The sequence below is a fragment of the Gigantopelta aegis genome, chromosome 4, assembly GCF_016097555.1.
Source record: "Gigantopelta aegis isolate Gae_Host chromosome 4, Gae_host_genome, whole genome shotgun sequence".
Classification (NCBI taxonomy): Eukaryota; Metazoa; Mollusca; class Gastropoda; order Neomphalida; family Peltospiridae; genus Gigantopelta; species Gigantopelta aegis.
The window spans coordinates 5,829,078-5,850,760 of NC_054702.1; the positions used below are offsets into that span (position 1 = coordinate 5,829,078).

The window sequence follows — 21,683 nt, forward strand, 5'->3', positions numbered from 1 at the left end:
AGCCGATGATTAATTAATCAATGTACTCTAGTGGAATCATTAAAATAAAATAATAGTGTTGGTTTTTTTTTTCTTCTTTAAATATTAAAGTGATTTAATTAAAACAATAGCAAAGATCTATAATGGTTGTTTGAAACCTTGTTATGTTTTTAAATTAAATATACAGTAATTATGGTTATGCTAATAAAGCAACATTTTGTTCAATGTATGTATACATTTGTTTTAGTCTATTTTTTTTCTATTTTTTTTAAATGCAATTTAATGCCTAAAATTTAAAATGTAATGTACTGGCATATTTCATATCAAAGACGAATGTGGCAGTTTGTAGGAGGAGGGGCAGTGGAAATGGAAAAATATTCCATTTTATTACTGCACAGCGATTCCTTTTTAATCCCCACCCCATAACCTTTAATTACTTTAGGCAAGAAATGGAAATGACTACAATATCAAAGAAGAAAAGATAATGAATAACTTTTTATGTACAATCATAATTTTTTTATATGTACATTATTTATTTGACATGTATTACAAAGCAAAGAGAATATTGTTTGTGTTGATAAATTTTGCTCAATAATTTTCTGTAAAACAAATGGTAATGAGAAACCCTTCAGTTGTGTATGATAATGTAAAATCAAATTTGTTTAACCCCACCCCAAACACTTTTTAGCATGTAGTTTGAATACATACATAACACATTCCAGAATATGCCTCACTCCTTGAGCATAAAGTACCTGTTGAATGGCTCCAACTGAATGAGACAACCTACATAAATATCTTTCATATTTACATAATACATTTCCATAACTGGTACACACACAAAACTAACTTATGGATATATTTGTATTGTATAGTCAGGGCCATAGCTAGGATTTTTGTTGGGGGGGGGGGGGGGGGGGGGGGGGGGGGGGCAACTGAGTAGTTAATAGTCTAAAATGCTGTAAACGGTTAAGAAGAGAATTCTCTTTAAGTTTCTTAATTTTTTTCCAGATATTTTTCTTGCCCCCCCCCCCCCCCCCCCTCCGCTAGCTACGGCCCTGACAGTTTATATATGTTATCACAGGGTTACTAATTGGTTATTCTACAGAGAACTATAGAATAAAAAAAAAAACAGTGTGTGAAGTTAACTTTGTGACTTTAACAGTATAGGTGTGTGTAATTTTAACAGAGAATAATAGTTAAATCTGTATATATCAGTTACAGTACCATCATATACAGATACATCATGCAAGTTAACAGTTTTGTCAAACGACAGTTGGTCATGAGGTCCATCAGTTAAAATATGTTTTGCTATTATGTCAATTAGAAGAAAAAGACATCTACAACCCTGTAGCAATGCTGGATCAGAGAGGATTTTGAGAAACTGGGAAGACATGTTCTAACTGGAATATTTGCACCTTTACATAACCCTTAAACTTGGGCAGTAATTTATATTTCTTATAAATATGTCATCAACTGTTTCACCAAATTGTTGAAACAATGACTCATTTAAATATTACCTAAAAATTTCATACCCTCCAAAATAATTACAATAAAACAGTAGACATAAAAACATATTAAAACAAAAAGTCACATTGTTCACTTCATAGCTGCGACAAAACAAACAAATAACCTTATTGTTGTGGAATTATGCAGAATGTAAGTTTACCAACACAAGTGATCAAATCATGAAAGATGGTATTTTACACAGCACAATAAAAACTAGTGTTATCACAGATTAAACACACAAGGAGTCTGTACGAAGATCTGATGGCGAGTGACGTGTGCTAAAACTCGTATGTGCACTGCCCACAGTCTGTCACTGTGATGTCTGTGTTCGGACGTTCGTTCATCGTCGTCTGGGCTTCCATCTTTTTCAGAGTCTGTGTACCCTCTATAACTTGTCTGCAATATTTAAAAAAAAAAAAAGAGTTCAGAGTTTATAATAAAAGAAAAACTCATAAAACACAAATGTTAAAAAATAGATAGGTCAAAACAGTCAATACATGTACACTGAGTTGGGCTGTCTGGCCAGATTGTTCACACATTAGGACAATATTTTCATAAAAAATAATCAACATAAACTGGATCTAGATTTTGTATTGAGGGTTATCCATATGCCCCTGGTGAGGGGCTGGGGGGAGTGACATAGGAAGGAACACTTGTAAAGGACATGATGGAGGCCTTGAATGTCCATAAAGTTCCCGGGATAGGACTGAACATGGCTTGTTTGGTACACCTCTGGAGAAAACAGTATAGCCTCTATTAGAAACATACTTATCTGCCCTTGGTTTTATCATGCTAAGCGGTCCCAATTAGCTACTAAATTATTTCCGGCGCATTACGCTCCAGTCACTTGCAACAAAGGTCCTTTGTTACTACTGAATTGTGGAGTAGTTGTCGACTTGTTCTTTTATTTTTTGACATTAATAAAGTTTTCTATTACTATTATTGTTCGTCAGGTTGTGTGCAATCTCTTTCTTTTACAGAAAAGAAAATGTACAATATGTTTTGTGCTCAACAAAAATACTTACGAACACGTTAAAACGGCACCTTAATAAAGTTTTAATATTAAATTTGCAAGTAACATGCATGTGTTTGTGTCTATATATATCACTGTGTACAAATGGAAGTACATTAATTTGACTAAATGACTAGCTGCGATTTTCTGTACTGCTAGCTGCATTATTAACTATGACCTAAGCAGTAGTTAATAATGAAACTAACGATACAGAAATTCACTTCCTCGCCTAACGATAAGGTTTCTACTGTCTGACTCGCAAACAAATCTATATATATATACAATGGACTCTGTCTAAACCGGACTCACTTCGTACCGTCGAAATAGTCCGGTTTACATAGAGGACCGGTTTAGACAGAGTTCACCCAGAGTTATGGTTCTTGAATGATCGACAATGATATTTGATCCCATGTTTTGACTGTGGATTTGAATCAAATTCTTGTATTAATTTGACTTTAGTTATTACGAAAGTTCGATACGTTGCCATTTTTTGGGTCAAAATATACGAGCGATTCGCACCTATTTATACATGCGTTAGGTTGACAAGTATAACTCGCCGAATTAATAAGAGTGAAATCGGTTAGGTATCAACACACACACTAATATTAATCCGATTGATCTAACAGCCTACCGCAATAAGAGTAAACTTCACACGTGTGCGATTACATTTTGTATTTGGCGTCCTGATTACTTGGCAATTTACGATCATTGTTCAACTAATTAAGCAGGCCGTCGTTCAGTCAAATCCCAATCCGGTGTAGACAGAGGTAAATAATGCATGAACGGTTCTTTCGTTCTTGATTTTTTATCCGGAGTCCGGAGTAGACAGAGTACGGATTAGGCAGAGATTTATACCTAAGAGATAAACAGTAGCTGGACGGGACTTTAGAAATGGACCGGTTTACGCAGAGATCCGGATTACACAGAATCCGGTTTAGACAGAGTCCACTGTACATATATATATATATATATATATATATATATATATATATATATATATATATATATATATATATATATATATGCACTGGCGTAGGAAGCAGGAGGGTAAGTGCCCCCCACTTTTCAGATAGTTTGCTTTATATATAAATATAAAAGTATGGCCCCCTCCGTAAACTATTTGGCTGTATGTGTGTGCGTACATCCCCCCACCTTGCCACCTTCATACGTCACTGGTATATGTACATAGAAAAAACGTGTTTTTTTCAAATGTTTAGTCAAACGAAATATTTAGTCAAACAGGCGAATGTGCAGGAAATTGTGTAACCGGCTAGTGGTGTTTTTAAGGGAGGGGTCGGGTCATGCGTCCCCAGAAATACACTGAAAAAAACAAAACAAACATAATATAGCACGTGGTGAAGGGGACTGTTCTGACCGGAATATTACATATAGTCCATCCCATCCTATAAAAATTTTGTTTTTGTAAATAATTTAAGTTTGGTTTGACGTAAAAATAAAAATAAAAGTTTTTTGGGAAATAACAAAAATATACTATTTTTGTGTGTAATTTAGAAAACAAGCGGCTCAGAAATAAATAACTTGTAAATTCCATAGTATGAAAAAATGCATTCCTTGTGGGACGCAGGCCTGTACGCAGGGGTGGGGGGGTGCGAGGGGTGCATACACACACCCCCATAGTCTGTCGAGGTCCGCCCGTGGATGTGTAAAAAAAATGAAAATAGTCTGACGATGTTACAAATTTACTTCCCAGAATGCAGGAAAATGCATCTCCTGCTTTCTAGATTTAAAAAAATTGCATGCCCCCAGACCCCCCTAACAACTCTGGCCCTTTGGACCGTCGATTACGCACCCCCATATAAATTTCTGCATACAGACATGCCGCACTATAAACATAATGTTTCTATTATAACAGTGTTACTGTCACACACAATTCATTAAAACTGCAGGTGTGTTTGTATGATTAAATGAAATTATGATAATTAATGTGAGGAGAGATTGCAGCTTTGACGCAAAAAAATAAAATTTTCCATGCAAGAAAACCAAAACAATCAGGATGTGTGACAGCTCGCTAGATTCATCTCCTATATTTAACACATGATCAGTTATAACAAAACACAATTTCATCAACTTAATTTTTACCTGTATCATTCTTTATTTTTAAAGCATAGGTGGGGACATTTATGATGCCAGGGATTGGCATGCATAAATCTCAGCTGAAGATTCACAAACAACTGTGACCATCGTTTTTCCAGCTGTGGTTTTGTTCCCGTTGTTGGAAGCTCCCTTTTTCGTAAATATTCCTGCAACCTAACCTTTGTAACCTTTTTTGGAGGCACATTTTCATCACTGATCCAGGAATTTATATCATGATCGTCCATGTTCGTTCAAACCGGAACGCGCCAGAAGTAGAGAGTGGTTAGGGGACGTAACTCTGCCTATTTTTTTTTTCGATTTCTAATAGAGGCTATACCTGATGTACCTAAATATGTGAAAGTTGAACCTCATACAAAAACATATCATGTACATATTTATAAAGATCACCAGATCATAAACACCACTTGCTCAAAAAGACCACCTGTCACCTGATCATAAAGACCACATGTTCATAAAGATCACCTGATGATAAATATTACCTGTTTATAAAGACCATCTGATCACAGTGACTATGTTTTATTACCTTTGCGACCATTAAAGACAGACTGGACTTGTGTATAATGTTACAAAATCTTACCCAAAACAAACATATTTTGTGTGCATCCAATTGCATGGCTGTAGTGTGATGAAGAACTGAGAGGCGTTGGTGTGACGACCTTTGTTTGCCATTCCCAGCATGCCTCGGCGAGTGTACTGCACTGCAAAGTTCTCATCTGAGACAAATACAAGGAAGTCAGCTTTTAGTTTTAATTAAAAGAAACAAAAAACTTAAGATTCAATGTGGTTTGCTGGTTTTTTAATTAAATTTTCAAATCTTATGAGATTCAACAGACAAAACATTGCCTACAATATATTAAAGCCGCACACCCTAGTTCCATCCAGCGAAAATAAATTATAATTTGGTTAATCTACAAACCTGTAACACACTTAGATCACGTTTTTATCAAATGGAGTGAAAAAGCAGGTTTTATATCAATAAATACCATGGGAATCCCCATGTCCCAATTGCTTGAAATAATTTTGAAAGTTAGTATTCTGATGTCACCGGTAGATGTCGCTCGAAGCACAACAATGCCTACGTCACGACAAATTTCACAGAGTGCGCACAGACTTGGGGTGCGTTCTTTTCACCTCTCCTGGACATGTTCCAACTGTTCTGTCCTGGTTGTATCCCCTCTCCAGATATCGTAAGACTTAGCAAAATTATTGGTTTTAAGGGTTTGTAACGTTTTGTATTGAGACACTTACTTGTCTGAACTTTATTGTTACTGAAAATGTTCACGAACTGTGAAGAAAAATCTCACAAATGAACAACAACAAATCGGATGTTGATTGCGCGAACCGTGCACGAGAAAACAAACCGAACCAAAATGATAACGGTCACGTGGTATACCAACGTCTGTGACATTGAAATGGAAATATCCCGTCTAAAAATAGATTAGACCTTGTCTGCTCAACGGTTTTTTCTCAAACATGCGTGTCTTTTTAAGAAATAAGAAAAATGCAAAAAACACTTCAGGTGAATGGAAATGTATATTCTAATTAATAAACGGTAAGTGCAATTTTATTTGTGAAAAAAATGGGTTTAATAGCGAAAAACAACGCCGTAATGGTTAACAACTAGCCGTAACTAGGGTGTGTCCCTTTAACTGTTCTAAGTAAATACCTGCTATTCACCATTTAAATGCTGTCATCATTTTACAAATATGATTTAAAATTATAATAATTTTGAATAGTTTATTACTAAAAATATAACATTATGCTCATATCGGTAATCAAATTGCCGTAATAAATGAATACAGAAATAGAGTTTAAAACATTTGTGTTGAAACTTGTTGTGGCAATCGAACAAAACTTAAGATGGATCATCAGTTTACTTTATTTTAAACTACTGCAGTCAGACCTTGTAACAATGACCGTCGTTACTATGACTTTTACACCATCTGACCAAAAATGTCTAGAACAAATGAAAATAAATTCAATACTGTTCATTACACCAGAATTCAGGCATTCCAACACCGACAGAGCAAATTACATCAAACTTCTGAATATACCTTACATCAACATTACATAATCAAAGATGTTGTAAGAAGCTGAACAGGGCACTGTCTATGGCACTACACATCTCACAGTGGCATGTCATGTCCTAGTTATTGATGTCTGTTAAATCTGTAGACATGTATTGCTTTTGAAATTCAATTAAAGGGTTAACTGCGAATAATTGCCTTCTGTTTAATGGGCATAACAGAATCAGGATGGGGAGATTCGGGTAATTGTGGACATCAGCAAAATGCGGATAATCCTGACCATACTGCCACTACATTCAAGTTTCGTACATCAAACGTTTCATTTTATTGTCTGTAAATTGCTAATGAGACCACAGAAGGTTATTGAAAATCCATGTGTCTATCTTTATACCAGTGTGAGTTTAAAAACAAAACAAGCAACACCCCTATTCACACAGTTTGTGGATGGTTTTGTTTTCTTCATATCCTAATGAAAGTAAAAGAAATAACAAACAATCCTTAATTAAAATAAAATTGTATTCGATGACCTATGTCCACATTTTACGGACGTATATCCACATTTCATCTCCTCTAGCCATTCTTACTTTATTATAATTTACAGTGACGAAATAGAACCTGCCCAATGACTAATTGTGACATACAGTGACAGGAAAAACAGCCAAACAAGTTTATTTAAATGTTAGGTAGGCATTATCATTTACTGTTCTGTTAGCAAGTGAAAAATACAGTGGACGCAAAGAACATCTGCAAATGCCCGAATCTCTCCTACCAACCATAGGTGTCTTTAACCAGTGAATGATTGACAGTGAACGCACCTTGATATAGGCCTTGGTCAATTGATTAATAGCTTTAATATTTGTAAAAACATATTTTATTATATTACAAGAATATGTATATTTAATTTAGTATTTGATGTTTTAGGTAACAATTGCAATGCATCAATTATTCAAATTCTATTAATTCTATTTCTGATATTAAAATAAATATTAAGCAATATTTCTTCCTACAACATTACGTCAAAGGAGATAACAAGTGACCCCGGAATGAATGTGGTCGCTGTAATGAGGTTTAACTGTTACACTGGTTTTCAGAATGAAAACAGTATATAAGAAACATTCACGCATTGTAATCTGACAACATACCTTCAAAGACCGGTCCGTAGACAGACTCTCCACCATTGCCCCGACCATGGTAGATATCTGAATGATACAACAAGAAACTGTTTATGTTAAACACACAGCCAACAGTATGCATGTAAAATGAAAACCTTTACATATCAGGGCTGGGCCTAGTAGGGGTTGGAAGGCTAATAGATTGCCTAGACAAATACCAAGTGCCCATTATGGTTTAATAGTTCTCCAGTGCCACCTGGTTTTTACCCATCTCCTCATCAGTTAGTTTACCCTCACAAAACCAGTCATTTTACCCTCTCTCACTAGTTATTTTAACCTCCCCTCACAAGGTTTGTTTGCCACCACCACCCCCCACAAATTATTTCAAGCTAGATATGGCCCTGGGTTGTTAGTCATTACCTGAAATGTTGAGAACAAACAGTTAAACTAATGACACATCTCATATAGTAAGACTTAATATAAAATTATAAATGTTGAAAGTGGGTACTGTTAAAAGTAGTATAAAGAACAGCTGTATTTGTTTTATGAATATTTGTTCAATCACACTTTGATAAAGTAAACACACTAATTAGGAAGACTCTAATATACTCAAAGCAGATTATTAAGAATGCCATCGGCTACTCTGTCAGTGAAGTACAATGTCATATTATAATATAAAAATTAACAAAGATATTTATTTTAAAACTTTTACCACATCATCTAACTGATTTCATATCTTAAAAAAACAAAAAACAAACCCCACAAACAAATGCTAAACAATAAATCTGAAATAGTATCTCAGTTACCTCCCCCTTGTATCCACCCGTTTGGAACTATACGGTGAAACAGTGAGTCCTTGTAGTGAAGATTGAAGTCAGTTTCTGCAGACAAACCCTTTTCACCAGTACACAGAGCCTTGAAGTTGGCACATGTTCTAGGCACGATATCTGAAAATAACTTCGAAAATGTTTTTTTAAATTAGAACGGGGACAATTATAGATAGGAATAATAAAAAACAAACATAAACAGCATTTAAAACCTGGCAGGAATTGGTTTTAACTTATGAAAGCCACCATATGGAAATAATACATTAGATTAAAATTCAATAATAAATTTCTCATTTACAGTCAAATGTATCACACTGCAGTTGAAAAACACTAACATTGGGAATACTTTTAATAATCAAGACATATGGGAAAGATCACCCATATTAGTTTTCTTCCTAGTATATGCCATTCTTTGATAATCCTTAGATGCTGTCATTATTATTCAATTTGAGCTGCAGAATTCTTGAAAAATGGTTTTATCTTAATATTCTTGGTTCACCCAGTTGTGTTCATGCAAATACAATCAATACTGGATTGCAGTAACATGATTGGTAATGGACGCCCAAGGAAATCAACTGTGTGTTAATATTCAAACTGAGAGAGGCAAAACGAATTGTATATGAAGTAGGGTACAGGACATTACTTGACCAGGAATAAAACTGTGTGTTAATATTCAAACTGAGAGCGGCAAAACGAATTGTATATGAAGTAGGGTACAGGACATTACTTGACCAGGAATAAACTGATGTACAAGTACCTCCATTACAAGACGACCAACCGCCTCATCTCCAATCATGATGTCCATGAAAACGTAATCATGCTGAAAGGAAGAAACAAACAGGAAATGAAAATACGTTTCTATGTAGTCTTGCAAAATGTTCAGGAGATACTGGAAACTTGTTACAAAAACACAAGAGTGAGTATGTTTTCCATATACAAACACATTTTCAATATATAAACTTCATTACTCAATTTAAAATTACATTCCATATTATGTGAAATAGCTGTATCAATAAAGATAAAAAAATATGAAACACATGTTTTTTATAACCCAACAATCTTTTATAGAATTTGTTTTAAAAATGTAAACTGCTTTGCACCACTCCTAATACTTATTTGTCCCACTTAAAACATTACACAGAATAAAAAAGTGGAAATAGTGGACTACACTCCTTTTCGTAAAGACTGGACATACACACTTGTAGTTGTCAGTTCTCAAAATATATATGTACATGTACGTTTCTGCAAGATAATATAATTACAAAAACAGAGTTATGGCATGACCAGTAATCACACTTATTGTCCAGTCCAGGCAGGACGTAGCCCAGTGATTAAACACTTGCTTGATACACTGTCTGTCTAGGATCAATCCCCTTCGGTGATCCCATTGGGCTATTTCTCTTTCTAACCAGTGCACCATGACTGGTATATCAAAGGTCATGGTATGTGCTATCCTGTCTGAGGGATGGTGCATATATCCCTTGCTACTAATGAACAATTGTAGTGGATTTCCTCTCTAAGACTATAAGTCAAAATTACCAAATATTTGAAATCCAATAGCCAATGATTAATAAATTAATGTACTCTAGTGGTGTCATTAAACAAAATAATCATTAACATTATTGTCCAGGCCATGAGGTGAGTCAAACATAACAAACAACTCTGAATATAACGTCTTCCCATTGGTCCAGCCATAGCAACGGGAGTTTGTTCATTTCCAGATGAATGTAAAAATTATGTTGTCAGGGAATGTCATACCTGATGACGTCATTAAGTATTGTCTGTTATTTGTTTTATGTTCATCTGGGTATGAACAAAACAAACATAATCTGCAAATGTGATTCACACAGTTTGCAGATGATTTTTTTTCTTCATACCCCGAAGAACATAAAACAAAAATAACAGACAATCCTTAAATGAATTCCCAATGTGTTCATGTAATGTGTGTGTGTGTGTGGGGGGGGGTCTCTAGGTAATAATGTGTTGCTGTGAATGGGTCATTTGTTTACAAGCTAACAAGACATGTATACCTAAGCGTAACGTTTTCATAAGATTTAGTTAAAATATGTGACGTCAAGCTAATTTGTGTTAATCGTGATGACATCATATTACTGATAGAGGTGACTGTAGTATTGTGATTTACTAAAAATCAAATTAAAATGTTATTTTAGAAGTATTATAGGATAAACAGAATTCGCTACTTGTATTTTTTAATATGTAAAATGTCAACCTCGTCAAGTTAATCGGAGCCTCAACAAATACTGATTAACTTGGTTGATATTTTCCATATTAAAAAGTACTTGTGACAAATCCTCTAAATATCTTACCTTTTTAGAATTCAAATGCGTCTTATAGCCAGCTTCTGTGAGAGTTAGGTAAAGAGGTTTAGGACGGAATTCAGCAAAGTTGTGGTTCTCCTCAGCCCACGACAGAAAGTCTTCCGGTCCACCAATCAGCTCTCCATTAACAAATATGATCGCCTTTTCTTCAAACTTCCACATCTCTCCTCGTAATTCCTAAAATATTATAACATCAACCCAACTTTAGTTCTTTACACAGTACAATAAATAAGTCTTCTTCAGCTGGTTTTAGGAGAGAGTGATTTTCTTAAGTATTAATGTCAGTATGTAAATAGGTAAAAGCAGATATAATCATTATCAGGCCCATAGAACTGGGGGCCCCAGGTGAGAACATGGGCCCCTACTTAACAATGAAAATATACATTTTTATTTTCTACTCTAATATAACTAGATATGCATCCATGGGATAATGATGAAATTTTATTCCATTTTTTACTTCTTATTACATTTAATGAACTTTTGCTAGTTATTAATATATAGATATGAGCAGGAAAATGATAACTGCCCCAATGACGTTTATTGGCATCAACACCCAACATTTATTGTATGAAGAATTCACAGAGATATACATATATGTATGAAAAGTTCATTTTCAAAATGTGATATAATTATGCCAATTTCCAGATTTTGGTGTTAGCAATGAAAATATACTGATATTGGTAAATTTCACAATATCATAATAAAGTTTAAGGTAAAATGTGATCTATGCCCATTGGACAGGATGTTAAAGCTATGCTTCATATGATATATGCTATGTCATGTAGCAACAAAACCACATTTTGCTCAAAGTGATGTAAGCCGATATATTGCATTTTGGATACGAACTCTTCACATGATCCTTTATACAGCACAACACAAATAAGACAAATAATGTCTTATTTGGATAAAAATTTAATATACAGTACCTGTTGTCTAAATAATGGTTTCCAGAAGTTCACATTTTGACAGAAAATTATGAATGAATCCACCAAAATGTTACTTAACCTAAACTTTGTCAATGGCTTTATTTAAATGTATCCATTTGAAGTTTTTTGATTGAAACAAACAATCTGAAAGTACTGGTAATTTAAAAGCAATGCATGTCCCCCTTCCAGGCCCCACAAAATTATGTTCCCAATATCCTAAGTTTAAAGGAAGGGATGATCAAGGCATTTGGCCTGGTATGCATATTCAATGATATATAATGCACATTATTGTTTAATATCAACAAGTATAATTGTATAGTTAATTAATAAAATGGTTAAATTATGTTCCCAATATCCTAAGTTTAAAGGAAGGGACAATGAAGGCATTTGGCCTGGTATGCATATTCAACGATATATAATGCACATTATTGTTTAATATCAACAAGTATAATTGTATAGTTAATTAATAAAATGGTTAAATTATGTTCCCAATATCCTAAGTTTAAAGGAAGGGACAATCAAGGCATTTGGCCTGGTATGCATATTCAACGATATATAATGCACATTATTGTTTAATATCAACAAGTATAATTGTATAGTTAATTAATAAAATGGTTAAATTATGTTCCCAATATCCTAAGTTTAAAGGAAGGGACAATCAAGGCATTTGGCCTGGTATGCATATTCAACGATATATAATGCACATTATTGTTTAATATCAACAAGTATAATTGTATAGTTAATTAATAAAATGGTTAAATTATGTTCCCAATATCCTAAGTTTAAAGGAAGGGACAATCAAGGCATTTGGCCTGGTATGCATATTCAACGATATATAATGCACATTATTGTTTAATATCAACAAGTATAATTGTATAGTTAATTAATAAAATGGTTAAATTATGTTCCCAATATCCTAAGTTTAAAGGAAGGGACAATCAAGGCATTTGGCCTGGTATGCATATTCAACGATATATAATGCACATTATTGTTTAATATCAACAAGTATAATTGTATAGTTAATTAATAAAATGGTTAAATTTGACAGCTATTATATATAATGGGCGCAGCCATTTTGTACCATCCCAGTGAATACGCCCTCTGGCGAGCTCATTCCCAGTCTGGAGCTCCACACGGTAAGACGTGTTTGTTTCGCTTGTGCACACTGCACATGCTTTCATGTGCTCGACTTGGGGGTCCTTCATTTCATTGTTTTTGTTAGCGAAATGAAGTTTTCTACTGGGATGTATGCGACCACTGGAACTGATTGAACGCTGGAACGCTTCTCGTTTCGACAGCCTGCACCACCAGGTTGGGATTCTTTTTTAGCGAGATTCCTTGCCTCCACGTCATTTCTCCGTCTGACTGTCGACTTGTTTTTTTCATGACTCGTATGACGGCCATTCTGCAGAACGCCACGGTTGTTCGCGTTTAGTCTCTACATGTCCGAGCCTGTCCTAGCAGCACTGGAAGATTGAACACCCCACTCTAAGAAGAAATAGGAAGCGGGGTCGGCCCCTACTACTCGTTTTCTAGACTTTACCTTGCTTTATAGTGATACCATCTCGAAATCCTCCGGAGTCGGGCCCGTCCGCACCACTATACCAACCCATGGTGACTGGACTATACCCTAGTCTGATTCTCTTGTTCAGACGGACCCGGCTTCTCAAGATCTGTATTTCAGCACAGCACTACACCTTCAACGTCTATCGACTGTCAATCTAGGAGTTTTCTTGACGGGATGCAACCCATCTCGTCCCTTTAAGCTGTGCACCCAAACGGCCGTAATGTGGACATATCGATTGGACTTTAAACTTTTAGATCTGCGTTCAAAATTTTATGTCGAAATTACTTCTTTTTTTTAATATTATTAAATAGTCCGATCCCTTCTTCTTTCTTTTATTTAATTTTGGACTGTCCTTCTAAAATGCTCCAAATTATATAAATATTCGGCCGAGCAGTCAATTCTTTTTTATTTTTGGCTTGTAACCTTTTTATTTTTTTTATTTATTCTATTAACTTTTTTACTAATTGCTATTTTCAAAATTCTGCCCATTTTCAACCCCCCCCACCCCCCCCCCCCCCCCCCCCCCCATCCCCAGTCAGGTTACTGATCTTATCGGAGGTCAGACTCGGGATGGGCGTGTTCGAAACCCTAGTGGTATATGGGCACGTTAAACTAGTTATCATCATCATCTAGCGATCTGGTGGTTACGTAATACCTAACGTGTCACGTCAGGAATTAGTCTTCGAACTGAAGAAACAAAACATACCTGATTTTTGCGGATGCATCGCAATATTCTGTAATAATAGTCATCCCAGTAAGCCAGCAACAATTATATATTATTTTTAATACAAAATAAACCAGCATTGTCAAAGTGTTGAAATAACTGTATTATGGTTTGTACATAAATTAACCCACGTACTGAAATAATAATCGGAGTGTTTTCTTAGTTAAATGGTCTTTTCTTTCCGTGGCCTGTACCTATGGTTCCTGATTACCAGGTGTATATTTAGACGGCCCCAGCCATTGTGTCTAGACACACTAAAAAGACATGCCTCTTTTATTAAGATCACAGGGTATTGTGTGTTAACCGCGCGGACACCCCTCTAATCATAATCAATCAGCTGTCCTCTTTATTACTGTAAGTAATTCTGTAAAACCCTTGATTAAGTAGACTTTCCCATCTAAAATCATAAAACTGACCACGAAATAAAATTATCACTTGGGTATCGTGAATGGTCATTTTTGCTCGAACGTAGCATACCAATAATATGCTTTTCTTTTTTTTTTTGATTTTTAAAAAAAGAAAATAGTATAACTCCATTTCATTCTATTGATGCAAATTGAAATATATTTAGTTAAATAGTTTATTATACTATCAAGTCATTTATGTTGTTTTACAAGTCAGGTTGGTGAAAGAGAAGCGCCTTGTCGTAAATTAGAGCATTTGTTTACACTGTGCATAGAGCAGATGGACGAAGCTGGTGTCACTTCGCCCCAAGCTATACCACCGGATGTCACAAAAACGAAACAAAATGGCTGCCCCCAGTTAGCAGGAATAATCATGGGTTTTTTTATTAACTCTAAAATTACGCGTTTTTCATTTGTTAAAGTGTCAGTATGTGTTGGTGGTCCGGGTATGCATCTTTCCAACACATAAATCTCTTGTTTGAGTTTACTCTACCTTTAAGGGTTATAACTCTGTCAAACATGGATAAATTCCATATTTGACAGAGTTATGGTCCTTAAATAAATTCCCATAAAAGTCAAACTTTATCTGGTCATATTATCATTAAAAAACAGTAAATCTCCACGAAAGTCAAACCTGATCTATAACTCTAAATGATAAAGCTATACACAAAACTTTAGCTTAATATCTTTGCAACAAAAAAAGGCTGAAAAACATTTTCGTGGGGCAGACAGACATAAAAGAAACCAATACATGTAGTTCCCACCAGGCCCATGCTTATAAAACTTAAAGTCTAGATTGTAATAAAGTTCAGACTTTAACGTAATGCTATTTGAATGGCATTGCCATGATGTTAAAGTCTGGACTTTATTAAAGTCTAGACTTTAAGGTTTATAAGCACGGGGCCAGGTGGACCGGTAGAGGACTAATAAAGATATATATCTGGCTTGTGCCTCCCTACTGGATACCCACCCCCACCCAATACTTCCCACATTCCAGATATCATTTCTATGAGCCTGATACTAGTAACAGTAACAACTGAAAAGTTTGTATTTTGAATCATCAAAAGATTACCAGTTAGTACAGTTAGTTTTAAATTCCAGTCTGTACAGAAGAGAATGTTCATTTTGTTCAGTATCAGGTTATAATTCTCTATGCAAATGTCAAAGAAGGCCACAGAATTTTGAAATATTGAATACATGTACAACAGTTCTTGGCTTTTGAAAAATCATGGCGAGTGAAAAATCGCATACCTCAATACGCTTAGGCGAGTGAAAAATCGCACTCACCAAAATGCTACGGCGAGTGAAAATCAAGCATTATTAATTTATGAAGTAAATAGTAAATGTAGACATATGTTGCAAAATGAACCAATAAACCAATAATATTTTCTTCTAATTTTATGTTATTTGGTTCATTAGTGTAGTCTGACTTTTCCCTTTCAGGAATGGAGTTATTCAAAATATTCAGCAAGTACATAGATATATGATTATGACATACACTGATGCAAACAATTTAATTTTTTAATTACAATATGTACAATTCAAATAATTTGATGCACACAATTATAAATACCTTTTCAGTGTTAAATGAATTGATGAATGTGCAGCTAAACATGTGTAGGAATCAACTTGTCTTGAATTTCATTATTATGTACAACAAACATGATTAGGATAGTTGGGATGGGAAAAACATCACTGGTTCTGAGGAGGTGGTTCAATTAGAACTACGACCTAAGCATCTCAGGTGTGCACTACCGACTGAATTGGATCCCTCATATTATTGTTTTGGTGGGTTTTTTTAAATAATGCGTTAAACAAAATTATGTGCGCTGTATGAGAGCGATCGCACTCGCGCACCTTAAAAGGCAAAAGGTCTGGTACTACTTGGTAGACAATTTCAGTCCATAGTGCCAGAATATGTTATGAAACAGAAACGGTCACATAGCCCACACCATCAGGGTGGATTTTTACTGGTTTTAAAATGTACTGTCTGTGGACAATAATACAAGACATTACAGTGATCAATACCAATTGATTAATAACTGTCACTATTAGACTAATGAATTATTTTGTTTTTAAATGTAGGCTTATGAATGCAGATTTTCATTCAGCCATCTTGATTTATCTGATCTAGCACTCACTATTATATTTATACATGTAGGTTTTAGACGTTGTTTGTGTTTATTTGGTTTGTTTTCAAATTAAAACATAATACAATTACCTTTCGTTTTTCATCAATATAGAGGTCCCATTCAAACTCTAACATCCCTTCAATACGTGGTTCAGTGAATCGTTTGCTGTCATTCTTGTGCAAGTCCTTTGAAAAAATATTTCAAAAGTAGTATAATTAGTAAACATAGAAGACAATAGACTTAGATGAACATGTACAAACTTCACTTCAAATAATCGTTGAGTGAAATTAAAAAATTTCATTATTAAGTTCAATTTTTGTTCACTTTCTAGTGATACTAATTTAAAATAGGTGAAGCAATAATAATAAAGTATTATTTAAGTCAGAAGTTGAAATGACTAACAATGTAGGATAAAAAGAAAGAAAGAAATTTTTTATTTAACGATGCACTCATTTTATTTATGGTTATGTGTCGTCAGACATATGGTTAAGGACCACACAGATATTGAGAGAGGAAACCCTTCATGGGCTACTCTTTTCAATTAGCAGCAAGGGATCTTTTATATGTACCATCCCACAGACAGGGTAGTACATACCACGGACTTTGATATACCAGTCGTGGTGCACTGGCTGGACAGAGAAATAGCCCAATGGGCCCACCGACGGGGATTCAATGTTCCCACAAAAAGTAGAATAAAGACTTGGCGAAATAATAACTACTTGACATTTACTGGCCTCGGTGGCGTTGTGGTTAGGCCATCGGTCTACAGGCTGGTAGGTACTGGGTTTGGATCCCAGTCGAGGCATGAGATTTTTAATCAAGATACCGACTCCAAACCCAGAGTGAGTGCTCCGCAAGGCTCAATGGGTAGGTGTAAACCACTTGCACCGACTAGTGATCCATAACAGACCTTCGTTTTTGACGGGCGCGAAATAATGCGCCCCTAAATTGAACAAATCACGCTTGTGTTGTTTGTTTTTTAACTCCCCCATTTTAATTGTTTATTGAATCCAATCCATAACGCCACAAATCTTTCCATTCTGTTCACAATGAACTTCCTAGAATACTTTTTACATATTGAAACACGATTGGTTGGTTATCTTTACATTGAGCCAATCAGCTAGGAGTTCACTTCTTATTAAGATCTCATCGGTTTTGTTTGTTTAATTTCGTACAATGCAGGTAATGATCGCGAAAGGTATTTATACTGTCGTCGTTTTGATCACGTACAGGAAAAATAATAGGTGCGTTGTCCAATATATATAATATTTAATGTATAATGTTTATACATGTTGATATCACAGTAAAAGCGTACACAAACAAAAAAGTAATTTAGTAAAGCAGGTTTTGTTTTCGTTAATAACATATTGATGTACTCGTAGACATTTCTACTTTCTGTTTTACGATACTGCCACATGATTTAAAGCAAAGGACATTGCCCTTGGTAGAGTCAGATTTCTAGTACATGTGATCGGTTGACGGGACCCTGAAACAAACATATACCAATTTAATTTCAAGTCAGTAATTCGAATTTACCAAGTGTAAAGCATGTATATTTTAAAATTAAATTTACATTAGGGTGGTTATGTTTTTGTTTTTTGGTTTGTTTTTGTTTTTTTATGGGTTGCTATGATTCGAGTTAGTAGTATAATAAATGACGTGTTAACTACAGTACACCAATAATTAAAGTTAATCCTGTTTGTAAAAATATATATTTATAAAAATTGTAGTAAGATATATTTGGGTAGAAAACAATAGATGTTGACATTATCTCTGTTATGACATTATTATTATTATTATCATTTTTAAGTAGAGAATTTGAATTTACATGACGTATATTATGATATCATGATAAATGTGATAACCCTGTGCCATGTGGTTGTTACACTTTTAATTTCTTTTTAGTTTAAATGATTTACAAATAGGCCTACTGACATTATTTTTGTGAGTGTTTTATTAGATATTTTACAGTTGGAATTCTTAATAACAATACCATAGTTGTTACAATGCCAATTCACAGGTTTGTGTTCATGGAAAAATCATATCATTCTGCGATGAAGATTAAAATTATTGTACTTGTTTTAAATAAAACAGAATAAACACAAACAAATCAGTTTCAATTCTTTATTCATAAATAGTCAACAGATTATCATGATTCAGAATTTTAATGCAACATAATATGCATATAATATATAAAAGATTGATAAATGTTGTGTTCATGGTGTTTCTTTTTCTTGTGAAAGACTGCAATGACCCATTCCTTCATGTTTGAGAACAACTATCATATTAGTTAAATTAAGATATTTATTTTGAAAACACAAAACATTAACTCTTAAGATATTTAATTTAGAAATCATTACTCCTCAGACTTAATCATGTTCATGGGTGCAATTCCTCTCGGTCTCTTACCTCTAATTCTGATTATTTTGAGGAGTGCAATTTTCCTCTCCTCTGCATTTTGAGGAGTGTCATTTCTACTCGCCTCGTAAGCATTTTGAGGAGTGCAATTTTTAGCACTCCTGGGTTTTTCAAAAACGAAGGTCTGCCATAATTGGTTTAACAAAGGCCATGGTTTGTGCTATCCTGCCTGTGGGAAGTGCAAATAAAAGATCCTTTGCTGCTAATCGGAAATAGTAGCCCATGTAGTGGCGACAGCGGGTTTCCTCTCAAAATCTGTGTGGTCCTTAACCATATGTCTGACGCCACACAACCGTAAATAAAATGTGTTGAGTGCATCGTTAAATAAAACATTTCTTTCTTTCTTTTTTTTACTTGACATTGTGATACCTTCATTTTTGTATTTTAGCACCATTGATATGTACATCTGACATTACGGAAAGATATCCACCCAGTCCCCCCAACCAATGTAAAGAGGGATTTTTTGATGGGGCTTATATATGGAATGAATGAGGGGGGGGGGGGGGGGGGGGGGGGGGGGGACAGGGTGGATATGGACTAGTAGTTTCTGCATTCCTGTAGATTATTACCCAGTAGTAGTTCACCAAGGTAAACATCTACGGTCCGTTTTTTTAACATTTTGACATTTATTGGACCCGATGTTTACAACTTGAACAGCAAAAACAAGCGTGCAGTTTCCGCCCAGATTTCAGGCGGAATCGATACAACCATGGAATTAATTATTTCGTGGCGAAATATGAGATGTACCAATAAATATAAACACTTACTGTATAAAGAAAACTTCCCGAGTCACGTTTTACGCATAATAGTAATCCTGCATTAATCCAATTTTCAGTTACGAACAAAATCTCGAATATTCCCGCCGGCCATTGTGCGCATATTTAAAATGTGATTGAAAACTGTTGGTGGAATCGGATTATTTTTATTATTATTTGTCTCGGGTTCACGAGTTTATTCCACGATATTTAATGGAATATCACGTTTTATAATAATAAATAAATAAACTTAATTAATGAATAATATTGTTTAAAAATCAATTAATTGATAATAAATTAATAATAACAATTAAATTTAACTGAATAAAACTCCTGAAATAACTAATGACCAGTAATTATAGCTAAAAAAAAGAAATGAAATTAAAACAAAAAAGAAGAGAAAAAAAAAGAAAAAAACCTTTGAAACACATGTAAGCAATGGCCTGTAATAATAATATTTAAAAACAATTACTAAAGGAAATAATAATTTTGCAAAAAGTAAATAAATGAAGGCCTTAAAATAAGTAATGACCTGTACTAACAATCATTATTTTTTTAATAATAATAAAAAAGAATAATACACCCCAAAACTTTAATGTGATAATATTATTAACAATGCATATAATGCAACCCACACAAAGCACATATGTAGTTCTAAACAAAAATAACAAAATAAATAAATTTAATAATCAATTCCATTCAGTTCCGCAATTTTTCTTTTTACTGGGTGTACGTAAAATGCTTGATACGAATAATTCTCGTTCCGCAAAATTCGATGTGCCAGGATAAAAATAGCTTTCAAATGTTTAAATGTGTCATCTTCAAACATCTAATCCTGGAAAGGTTACCAAAGGTATTGTACTTAATATTTTTGTCTAAAATTTATTAAAATATGTTGTTGTACGTGTTGAGGCTCTTAAATAAAGCACATATGCCTGATTTTATTAAATCGTGATTGCAAATGGAAAATTCGATCCAATGGATAAACGTTACGGCACAGCAATAAACATCACAATAATAAATATCGTGCCGGAGACGTTTATCTTGATGAACTATACCCAGTAGGTACTGTGGACTTTGTATACACTATGTTCAGGTGTTACAATGATGTGACAGAATATATTTATAATTTGCAATGTAAATTAGTTATGATGAGAATGGTAAATAAGGCACCAAACAGTCACATACAACAACAGGTTTTGATTGACAACACATCAACTCCATTAGAAGTACAATGTTGAGACTAAATGTTTGACAATACATGTTAAATTTAATTATTCTTTTAAAATAATATTGTTAAACACATCACAGTGGATTGTGTATACCTCGGCACAACACTGTGCTCGAACAAACTCCATATCATTGAGCAAACCAAACACTTCCACATTCAGCTGCATCTTGTCGGCCATTGTTGTCCTTAGACACCAATCGGAACACTTCGTCCTTTTCCGTTAATATTTCTGCAGTATTCCCTTCACTAATGTAGCGCACCTACCTGTAGTAAGATGGCAATCTGATTAACATTAGATCATAGTGCTTGGAGTTTCCATCAGTTAGTCGTATAAAGTATTTTGATGAGTAACAATTTACATTTTATACACTGTTCGAATTCATACCAAGAAAAACAACAGCAAACAAACAAACAATAACAACAAATTGAGGCTATGTAAACAGCTATGTATAGTATCAAAACGCAACCAACCCACAACAAAGCGTGCCGAATGGATGTATGGATGGACTGACGGACGGACGGGTGGACGGATGGATGAATGGAATAAAGATCAATGGATGGATGGATGGATGAACGGACAGACCGATGGACAGACGGATGCTCAAATGG

General features: G+C 34.5%; 1 protein-coding gene across 1 annotated transcript; it reads right to left on the reverse strand.

Moving 5' to 3' along the window:
- Nucleotides 1-468: 468 nt before the first annotated feature.
- On the reverse strand, nt 469-21,288 carry LOC121372551 (peptidyl-prolyl cis-trans isomerase slr1251-like). Its single transcript, XM_041498942.1, has 8 exons — nt 21,169-21,288; nt 16,760-16,855; nt 10,906-11,094; nt 9,336-9,398; nt 8,558-8,708; nt 7,782-7,838; nt 5,190-5,325; nt 469-1,881 (listed from the first exon to the last, which is right to left on the reverse strand). Exons 1-8 carry the CDS (start codon nt 21,250-21,252, stop codon nt 1,764-1,766), a joined length of 894 nt encoding a protein of 297 aa, XP_041354876.1. The 5' UTR covers nt 21,253-21,288; the 3' UTR covers nt 469-1,763.
- Between the last annotated feature and the right edge of the window lie 395 nt (nt 21,289-21,683).

Coding starts and splice junctions, on each gene's coding strand:
- LOC121372551 (XM_041498942.1), bottom strand. CDS start 21,252: ATGGCCGACAAGATGCAGCTGAATGTGGAAGTGTTTGGTTTGCTCAAT. Junction 9,399..10,905: donor CGCATTTGAATTCTAAAAAG/GTAAGATATTTA, acceptor TCTTCCTTTCAG/CATGATTACGTTTTCATGGA. Junction 8,709..9,335: donor TTGGTCGTCTTGTAATGGAG/GTACTTGTACAT, acceptor ACATTTTCGAAG/TTATTTTCAGATATCGTGCC.